An 11,775-nucleotide genomic window follows, 5' to 3' on the forward strand; every position below is an offset into this window, starting at 1 on the left:
GTTCAAGAGAGGTCTTTTTTCACTACCATTTACTGGCTTACTGTAAACATAGCAGGGAGACCTGACGTTACCTGGGATTGGATGAGGATCAATCAATGCTTCTTCGCCTATATTTTATTCTCACCGAAATAGGTAAAGTCGTCCATTTTCAATCTTCCCCGCAGTTACATAGTCCTCAATACATTTGAGTCTACATTGCACTGTAGAGAACCTAATGTTGATTTTATACAATTATATATATATATATATATATATATATATATATATATATATATATATATATATGTGTGTGTGTGTGTGTGTGTGTGTATGTTCCAAAATTTTTCCCGATTCCGATACAATTACCGATTCCTTTCAAAATTTCCGATTCCGATCCGATTCCCGATTCCGATTCTTTAAAAATTTATACATATTTAATTAGAGATTAATTTATATGGGCTACTAACTCTCCATCCTAAATTCTTAAATACTTTTGTTTTTAGTGGGTTCACAGATATCGCTCAAAAGTAGAATTTCAATGTGGGTGGGGGGTATTTTTAAATGTAGATATAATTTCTGTTTCAATTTGAAAATTTTCTAAATGTTTTCTCTTTATCTATTTTATCCAGACTTTGATAAATTCATTGTGATATAATCATGTGTATATTAACGTTTGTGAAACCCCGAGAATGATACCATAAAAAAACAGCTGGTGTCAGACAAAGTGGCTCCAGGAAAATAAAATAAAACTCGCCCAGACGTTTGAATTTTTCTGTGAACTCCCTGGGAAGCGGCCTGTAATCATTTGGCAACTAGGTGCGAAAAAATACACGACCGTTTTAAACTGTTTGATATGGGGATGGACAAGTGACCTCTAAAACATTTGCTTAAAACAATAAAAAATGAAGTGAAAGTTGAAATCGATTCCCCTACAAAAATACAAAACAAAATCAATTGCTTTTTTTCGCCATTCCTTGTCATATTTGCAAATGCCGAGTAAGGGAGCGGACAAAAACCTAACCGGACAAAATCCAACACTATTATATTCTACTTTTGATTTAATTAGCAATAATGTTTGATATTATTTTTATTGACAAAATATTTCTTTAAATTTAAACAATTTTTCAATACCTTGCAAATAAACTGCATTCTTCTAAAGGTTATCTAGCGAATTTTATTTTGTTTATTTTACACAGATAAAATATATTTAGATCTTTTAATGTTATCATGATCTATAGAGGTTAGTTTTACTAATAGTTTAAAAGGAATAAATATTTATCAACGGTATCAGCAATGAAAAATTATAAAGTATCGGTTTTGGAATCGGAACAAACAGGCACAAATTTTTCCGATTCCGATACCGATACCCCGAAAACTACCGATTTTTCCGATCCCCAATTCCGATTAATCGGTACAACACTAATATATATATATATATATATATATATATATATATATATATATATATATATATATATATGATTAGTTTTTTTTGGAAAAAGAATTCCAGCAGAGTGCTCAATTAAAAGGAAAATCCAAAATGTAAGAGCGTATTTATATTTTGTGTACAGAAAGTTGTTAGTTGAGACAGATCATTGGTACCGTCGGTTTCAAGCCCGATAATAAGGCCCGTTTAAGGTATCCTTATCAAGCTCTCTTCATTTGGATGAAATATTAAGATATTGACTTTTTTACTGTTTGTAACACACAAAAATAATAAAGCAGTTAACAATTTCAAAGAATTTCTACAACAAAATAAATTTAAAAAAAAATCAATGACACAAAATCAAATAAAATTAAACTAAAGTTTTATTTTATTTAAACTCATTTATTCACGGAACCATCTTGTTTAAAATTAAAATTCCATCAAGCTTTGCATTTGTTGAAAACCGACTCCACTGGTTTTCCTTCCTTGCTTACAGTACGCGTGTGGATTGGCATTTTGAACGCCCTGCAACAAAGGGAAAATATCTACAATTATAAATCTGAAACAATGTTTTCATTACAAACGTGTAACTATACGAGATGTTTTCAATAAGTTTCTAGACTTTTTTCGTATGTGAACTTTTATTGATAGTGCATGCATTAAACTCTAGTCCCCTTCGAAGTAATCTCCCCCGGTTGCAACGAAGTTATTGTACCGTTCTAATAACGTCTGCACGGCTCAATGGAAGTCCTCTTGTGTGAGCATGTCAATCACCCTCCTCACAACCACTCTCATCTCCTCAATTGTCTCATAATGACAGCCTTTAAAGTTTCCTTGAGCTTAGGGAATAACCAAAAGCAACACGGTTCAAGGTCTGGACTATAGGGAGGGTGATAATCTGAATTGATCAACTCAGCCATCTTCCTGCTGTCATGGCAACGTCTTTCTTTCTGAACATCCTTCTGAGAAATTTCGCGCAAATCTTCCGCATCTTCAGTTTCCCGCAAATAATTGTGTGTACAGTTCCCACACTGATATCAAACTGTGCACGTATTGTCTCTATAGACACACGACGGCCGTATCCATGAAATTCTTTATTTGGCCAATCAACTCTAATGTTCTAACTTCTTTACTCTTCCATCTCCTCTCATCATCCATCGCAGACTCCCTGTCCTCTTTGACTCTCTTATGCCACTCAAAAACTGATGCTCGATTCATAAAAGATGGTCCAAAAGCAGTCTGAAGCATTCCGTACGTTTCTGTGGCATTTTTTTTACCAAGTTTAAATAAGAAATTTATTGCATAACGTTCTTCGAAAGTGTCTTAATTTTTACACCTATCTCCACCTGGGCTGCCTTCTGTTGTATTGATCCATCCCGCTACTACCGTTTTTTTTTTACACCTATCTCCACCCGGGCTTCCTATATAGATAAATAAACGACAAAAGTCTATATTCCAAAGTTCATGAGGGTGACCATCTTATAATTTATTTCTTTTTTTTCAGAAGCTGTAACTACCGTATAAATCGAAATTCAAAATGGCGTAATGGAAACATAATATAAGGTATTGGTAGCTTCTCTTACAATTTTCGGATTTTAATCATGTAAAAACTTTATTTCCTTTTGATAGGTTGATTGTTGCTATTTTTCTGATGAGTTAAGGGCAAAATAGATTCATTGATTAATATAATAAGCTGATTGATTTTGCGCTATGAAACATACTTTCAAGTATTGTAAATGTCAACTGAATTAAAGGAATACATTATAAGATTCTCAACATCATGAACTTTGGAATATAGACTTTGGTTATTCATTCACTATATATATATATATATATATATATATATATATATATATATATATGAATATATAAATATAAATATAAATAAATATAACTGTACCCTGCCACGCGTTGCTCTGGCTAAATTTGGTGTAATGGAAAATTCTAATAAAAAGAGAAAATGCATGTTTCTTATATTCTTAGTACAGCAATCCACTCTAAAAAAAAAGAAAAATATGAAAAAAATGGTACTCTTGCAGAATTGGATCCTGATCCTCAGGATTACCGTCAATCATTGCTTGGGCTCGACCAACAATCAGTGGATAAAGCTAACGTTGAAACGCTAAATTTTTTTTTCTGTATACAAAAATGTGAGTTAGTAATTAATATTTGAGTGATGGGGGGGTTACTATACACAGATTCGAAAAAGTTGTCCAAAAACAAATGAAAGCAAAGGTAAGGTAAGTTACATTTCTACCTAACTGGATAGTTGTTTAGTGTTTTTATGTAAGGTAAAATGTTTAATCGGCTGGAAAAACAGAAATGGTTGCAAACTGTTGAATACGTTAAGTTTGGGAAATGAAGTTGAAAACTAAAAACTATACAATACAGTGTCAAAAACCCACCGAATACGTTACCATGACATAGGCTGACATAATCGGTGGGTTTGTGACAGTATTTTTTATAGTTTTTTAGTTTTAACTCACTTTCTCAAACTTAACATAATTAACAGTGTCCGCCACCATTTGTATCTTTCAAATACAACGATAAACAGTTTTTCGAGCTGACTAAACGTTACATTAAATGAAAAGGGTTTGTATTAACAGATACAAAGAAGTTGTCAAAAAATGAATATATAACAAATAAATGTTATCAAAGGCAAGAAAAGTAAATGTTCTACCTAACTGGATAAGATTGTAGTGTTTTTATGTAATGTATAATGTTTAATCAGTTCAAAAACATGCAGTGTTTATCGGTATATTTGAAAAATACAAATGGCGGCAGACTGTATCGAACACGTTAAGTTTGGGGAAATTTTGGGAAAATGAGTTTAAACTAAAAAACTATACAAAATACTGTTAGGAACTCACTCAGTATATGTTACTGTGATGTAGGCTGACATATAATCAGTGGTTTTCAATTTTGATCGATACAGGTAACAACTTTTAAGTCCCTTTTAGTGATTACCTGGTTTGAGGATATTATACAACTAAATTGCAAATCTGCCCCAAAAATCCGGTATTTACTTTAAGGCCCGTCTCATGTTCGATTGATTACATGCTCCTGGTTAGGACCCATAGCTGGAGGAAGCTTCACATGCCTCCGAACAGTATCTTAGTCCAAAATACACTGTAGCTTACATTGCTTTGTAGAGAACCTACACTTAATTTTATTTAAATAGGCTGTCATTATGAGAAAATTGAGATGAGAAAAGAGTCCGTGACGAGGGCCATTGACACGCTTTCACAAAAGGATTTCAATTGGGCATCCCAGGAGTTGTTTGAACGGCACAGCAAGTGCATTGCAGTCGTAGAAGTTTACTTCGAAGGAAACTCGGGATTCTTGTGTGTATTGTCGATCAACTACTTTATTTAATCACCTAAATTAATATACGAAAATATAATTTTATGCGTAAATGTTCAGTATTTACTTCAACGGTGCTCAATACATATGTAGAGCTAGGTAGTAAGTTATAAAAATTAAACTACACAGACTATTTCGCGTTTCATTCTCGTACGCCTGACGCAATCTCACGAGAATGAAATGCAGAATATTCTGTGTAGTTTAATTGCCATATATGTTTTTATAACTTACCATATGTATATATATGTATATATATATATATATATATATATACACACATATGTGTGTATATATATATATATATATATATATATATATATATATATATATATAAACTATTAAATCAACTTGTACATGGGCAAAGATAGTATCCATAATTATACCACACGACTACTTACTGCTTGTCCACTATGAAGTTTATTTCATCATCGGATGAAATTGCGGCGTCTATTTTGCTGGGAATACCACGGAAGTATTGATTTACTGGGTATTTATCCCTCTGATCGACGTCCTCATCTTTCGGATAGAATATGTAAAAATGGCCCTCCTGCAAAAATGCAAACAACAATATTTGTAAAATTATTAAACCGCCTACATCTCTACATTTCAATCTTGTTTAGCATTGTCGAGTATATATTGCTTACGTGTCGATATATTTCATCGTCTATAACAATTATAACAAACAGGGACAAATAACAGTCTCTTAGGGTTCACATCGGTCAATAAAGAAACATACCAGGACTGGTCCTGCCTTGATAGAGTTCACAGTAGACTTCGTAACCTCGTAGGAGATGTCCTTTTCTCTTCCTTGCAACCTCTATCTCACAGAAGAGATGTTGCGAGTTTGTCTCTGTTGTATCGTTATTGTCATGGAAAGTGTTCCACTGAGCTTCAATCTATGGTCCCCCCTCGCCAAACTTTCACAAGAAACACTCGTCTAGCTGTAAACACTATCAATAATTCCCCCCACTCTTTATCTGTGCCTAAACCTAAACGTAGATTCCATGAACAAAGCTTCTTTCTTAGAACTGCACGCCTGTGGAATTGTCTTCCGTTTTCCTGCTTTCCGGCTGACTACAATATGGTTGTCTTCAAGTCTAACGTAAATAAGTTCTTGATGAGCCGTTCCATATAAGTTATCAAATTTACCAAATTGTCATTACTAATGATTAGTATATTGTCCAATTTCTACTGTACACTCTTTAACCCTTATCCTTGAGTGGCCTCTTGGCCTTGATAATGTGGTGATGCCTGTGTAAAAAATACCTTATCCATCTGGGTTCATGTTCATTTGACGGATCCTCGGAAAATAAAGTTTTGTTGCTATTTTCAGCAGCTTTATTTTTGATGTTTCCCTCATTGGAAAGCTGTAACACTGCCCATTAGATTTTTACTATCGATGTTTTCCTCTACTCGGAGCCATTATGGTCTGAGGACCGTAATGGCTCCTTCTGCCTACCAACTAGGTCTGCTCTCTCTGACTCCCAATTCTTGACAAACTCATACGTGTATTTTTAAGTAATCTGATGACATCATTTTGTTTATGTTCGAACAAGTTAACATTTTTCTTTGTGCTAGTTATGAAACAGACAATTTTTGTGCAAGGGCTGGTTTTTAATAAAGACGCTGAAACCAGGCGTCGTGTTTTAAATAAACTTGAAAACGAGCCGAATGAAAAACTACAAAGCTTAGCCGAAGACTGTGAACGGCTTATTGAGTTGAAGCAGGACAGTCGTGACATAGAGGAAAACGGAGTATCGCACATTAAAATGATCCATCAGACGAAAAAATTAACTTAAAAAAATAACCAGAGGAAAAAAACAGGGAAAAGATCCACCTGGACAGTGTTGGAGGTTTGAAGATAAACATTGGTAAAATGAGTGTCCCTACAAATTTAAACAATGTGACATATGCTACCAGAAATGACATGAGGCATCACATTGTAGGAAAAAATCTCTTAGAAAAAAGACATCCATTAAACTCACAAAATTGAATCTGAAGAACGAAATATCCAGAAATATGTTAAAATGTTTAAAAAGAAAGTAAGACTACAGCTTGATGGTAGGTCTGACATTTCCATTATTAATGTACGTACATGGAAGAAGCTTGGGAGACCTGATATGATTAGATCACATAAAACGGCGAGAAGCGTCAGTGGTGAAATATCATTTTCAAAGGAGAATTATTGACGAATATTTCTTTTCAGAATAAGATTAATGTACATACATGAAAGAAGTTTTTAACATAATAATTTTCCCTTTTAGCAATGGTTTCAACCATTTGTTTGATTAAAAATTCGATAATATGCGTAAACGCTTACTTTCTTAAGTGGTTTTGATCAGGACTGTATATATATATATATATATATATATATATATATATATATATATATGTATGTATATATATATGTATATATATATATATATATACTTTCTTAATCGATGTTTTCTCTTGACAATATATCGGTTGAAAGACGTCTCGAGGTTTATTTTAGTTTTTTTTATAATCACTATTTATAAATATATAAATTTACTCTTAAATCGTTTTTATTAACGCTTTCCCCTTTATTAATTATTTATTTCCCAGCTCGGTATGTCTCCGGATATCTTGTTCAAAGCTATTATTAATATATATATCTGTGTGTGTGTGTGTGTGTGTGTGTGTGTGTGCGTGCGTGCTTTTGTGTGTAACATTGTACAAACCTTGTAAAGAAAAATGCGTTCACCGCCATCATAATACTGAATTGCACATTCGGGGCTGTGGCTCTTTTCGTTCGAGGTAGCTTTTGGAGAAGTTTCAGACAAAGTGAATTGCCCTGCGGAATTTACCGTATACGCCCATACTTTTTCATCTGAATAATAATTATAAGAAGAATAATAATAAGAAGAACAAAAACAAGAAGAAGAAGAAGAAGAAAAGCAAATAAGTAAAACAACTGAAATATTAAGCAAAACCCTTTGAATGCGCAGACTATTACACATGGACAACATATGAACGTATGATCAATAAAACTTTTCTCTCATGCATGGAGAATTGTTATCATATTTGGGCTTGTGCATCTACTACTAGTCTCTCGCTCATGGACAGAATTCAAAAGAGAGTCGCCAACCTTATAGGTCCCGAACTGTTAGCTGGCTTCAGCTTTTGTCCCATCGACGAAATCTTGCATCCCTCTGCCTGTTTCACAAGTATTTTAATGGTGGATGCTCCGACGAATTACAAATTCTTGTAGCACCTCGTCGTAAATATCACCTAACAGACCCGGCAACAGCAAAATCCCACCCCTACACAGTAGAGATCCCCAGATGCCAGAAAATATTCTACTCTAATAGTTTCTTCTCCAAAAATGCAAGACTTTGGAATTTCCGTCCGGGTCCCTGTTTCCCTGACTGTACTATGCTGAAGTTCAATTGTAATGTAAACAGAGATCTTGCTGCTCAACTCCCTACATAGCATCCTTGCAATTTACGCCCCAGATAGTAGACCCCTACATCAAAGTGGCATTTGTTTTGTGTGAAAATGAAAAAAAAAGTATCAATAAATGTTTAGCTATATTTTCGTACCTCCATTTATAATTCAAACTCATTTCAATACGTACAAGCAATAAATATCAGACCACATTTTGATATACTATGTACTTTTTGATTTTAATTATAAACGTTACAAAACTTTCAGTGCGAACCGTATTTCGTATTTTATAAGATTCACACCTGGAAGATGTGATACTAATTAGAAATACATTTACCTTTAAATAAATAAGCTTTGCTGGTTTTCTTTGAATATACAGCGGCTTGTACCAAATCCGGACCACCGGGGAAAAGAGTTTGGACAGGCGTCTTTTTTCCATTTTGTCCGTCAATAACTTCTCCTTGGTCAACAAACACAAAATCTACTTCTTTTACTGAAAACAGAAAAATAATTAAAATCTTTTAAAATTAAGTACTTATGCAGAATAGATACCGTGCTGAAATAATAACGTTATTATTTAGAACCTCAATCTTAACATGGAGAGAGAAGGGTGTTTTGTAAGTATTCTGTACTTTAACCTTACAATTTCATAAAAAAAGATACAGTAAAACGTGGATTTTACTTGAAAATACTATTTTAAAAAATAGAACGATACTTTCTCTGCACTAACTCATAGGGGATTCTATTTGGGATCAGATTTGCAGGAATACTTTATAGGGAGTTGGGCACATTACACTTGAACTTTTGCATGTCAGTACAGTCACGGAAGTATGGGCCCGGGAGGTAATTCTAAAGTCTAGGAGTTTGAGGAAAGAAGCTGTTTGAGTAGAAAGCTTTGAAGCATCTCGAATTATTTACGTCATCAACAGTGAAAAGATGGTATTTTACTACTTCTCGGGCCATTAATGTCGTGGGAGCTCTACTATGTTGAGTTCGTCCGAGCCTTTTTTATTTTTTATTGAAGCACTTGTAAAACAGGCACGGGAATGCCACATTTCGGCGATGGGACAGTGATTGGAGTTAGGCCGACAGTGTGGAACCTATTAGATTGACGACTCTTTTCTGAACTTTATCTAAGAGCGACAGGCTACTGGTAGATGCACCAGCACAGATGTGACAACAATACTCCATGCATATGCGAATAGTTGCTTTGTAAAGATACAGGGTACTTTCAGGTGTGAGTAATCTCTTAGCACGGTAGAGAGAGTCCATGTGTAAATTCATATTGTTTGTGAATGTTAAGCCTAACAGCTTGAAGGAAGCACTTTAATTCTTTTGACGAGTGTAACTTTTCAGTAAACATATATATACTTAGTGCGAACTCAATTAACCCAAATTACCATGCGGGAGCGCAGGAATACTTGGTTTAGAACCTATCCTATTGGAGCGGCTGTTTTATTATATTAGTATAGTCGTAGTGGGCAATGAAAGGGGCCCTGCACATATCTCCGATGAGCATTCCCAAGGCCACAATCATGTGGATGAAGAGTTGGCAGATGGTCTACATTTTGCCTGTTTGGTACTTATGTACATCCAATTTATCCAGCACTACTCGCCCTCAAACTGAAACCATTAACTAAAATGACAGCTTAAACAAAAACTACAATCAAACGAGGCACAAATCCAAATAAAACTAAATCGCCTTTTTCCTTGATGTTCGCAGTCAGAAATATCCGTGGATTTATAACTAATTTAGATAATGTAGAAAATTATTTCTTAGCAAAGTCCCCGGATATCTTAGTTCTAAAAAAAATTAACTTACACTCGCCCGTCTAACCACTCTAAGATGCTTGATTATCTCCCACTCTGCCGTAAGGAATCAGGCAGAATTGCACGGACTTGGAGTCTATATTCGAAACACACTCTCCTTGATGAGAGAATCCAAACTAAAATCAAACAACCTGGCCTCAATGTGCCTTAGACTAAACTTGTAACAATAGCTACTTATATTTTCTTTACCCTTTATCTCGACCCAGGACTGTACCCTAAACAATTAAGTCTCCGACAGCATAGATGCAACACTTTTTTTTAGACATTGGTGCCCAAGTACCTGCATTTGGTGAGTTTAATATCATAGTAATTGGATTAGTTTCTCACACATAGCTTTTCCATATCCCATTCTAAGACAGTCACGTTCCCGACTCGTCTCCCAGATCGACAGGATCAGTAAGTCTCACTTATAGATTTATTTCTGACGACAGTTGCCGGGAATTATGTAACAAATGCTCATAGTCCACTCGAGAATTCCGTTCACATTGTGAGAATCACGCTAAACTTTCGAATCGGAGCTTAAGAGTTATACAAAAAATATGTAACACTTACTTCTCATGGCCGCATCGATGGTTTTGTATGACTGCTGGCAAAAACCAACTTCATCCCCACCTTTAGCATCATCGTCCGGAAGTACCTTATCATCTGTAACTCCACCATTATCTGGTAATGCATCATCTTTACCCCCATCAGCATCGGGGTTAACTGCATCATCATCATCTGTAACCCCACCATTATCTGGTAATGCATCATCTTTACCCCCATCATCATCGGGGTTTACTGCATCATCATCATCTGTAACCCCACCATTATCTGGTAATGCATCATCTTTACCCCCATCATCATCAGGGTTAACTGCATCATCATCATCTGTAACTCCACCATTATCTGGTAATGCATCATCTTTACCCCCATCATCATCAGGGTTAACTGCATCATCATCATCTGTAACTCCACCATTATCTGGTAATGCATCATCTTTACCCCCATCATCATCAGGTTTAACTGCATCATCATCATATGTAACTCCACCATTATCTGGTAATGCATCATCATAATGTGTAACGGCATCATCATCTTTAGTTTCATCATCATTTTGAAATGCCCAATCCTCTGTAACTCCATAATCACCATCATCATATTCATATCCATAATCATCTGCAAGAAAATAAAACCCTTTAAAATAAAAATCACGATCGACAAAACAAAACATATAAAAACAAGGAAATCAAGCCACACTACAAAACCCCATTCTCATGAGTGAATTTCAAAATATTATATGGAAATAAACGCGGTCTATTCTTCAATATGTTATAGATAGATATATTATCAGTAAAATCGATATTCGCTTCTAACTAGCATATGATTTTTCACTAGTGGGATCTGTGGAAGTTCCACAGAGGACACTTTCATATGTAATATATTGATGTTAGCATTCTGTAGATGTTCAGTGTTAATGGAGACTCTCTGATATTATTTTAGCTTTTTTGTTAAAACTGTAATCTGAGCTAGCACGAAGGTCCGGCAAGTACGCTTAAATATGATATTTTAAATATTGCAGTTTTTCTATCTATTATTATAGAGTTAATGTTCTATCGATTTTCATATTTTATAAAATTTCGATTTCAAAAATAAAAAATACATATATTCATAGCATTTGGGTGCATTAGCTTGAATCGAAACCGAAATAAAAACTTATGATATATATATATATATATATATATATATATATATATATATATATATATATATATGTAACTTAAGCTCCT

General features: G+C 34.4%; 1 protein-coding gene across 1 annotated transcript; it reads right to left on the bottom strand.

Moving 5' to 3' along the window:
* Nucleotides 1-1,808: 1,808 nt before the first annotated feature.
* On the bottom strand, nt 1,809-11,234 carry LOC145274891 (uncharacterized). The gene is made up of 5 exons (XM_080127502.1): nt 10,559-11,234; nt 8,514-8,669; nt 7,471-7,619; nt 5,167-5,315; nt 1,809-1,930 (listed from the first exon to the last, which is right to left on the bottom strand). The coding sequence occupies exons 1-5, from the start codon at nt 11,217-11,219 to the stop codon at nt 1,846-1,848; spliced, it is 1,200 nt and encodes a 399-aa protein (XP_079983628.1). The 5' UTR covers nt 11,220-11,234; the 3' UTR covers nt 1,809-1,845.
* Nucleotides 11,235-11,775: the final 541 nt, after the last annotated feature.

The sequence above is a fragment of the Euprymna scolopes genome, unplaced genomic scaffold (assembly GCF_053919585.1).
Source record: "Euprymna scolopes isolate OS-2025 unplaced genomic scaffold, ASM5391958v1 sca5, whole genome shotgun sequence".
In the NCBI taxonomy this organism is placed as follows: domain Eukaryota; kingdom Metazoa; phylum Mollusca; class Cephalopoda; order Sepiida; family Sepiolidae; genus Euprymna; species Euprymna scolopes.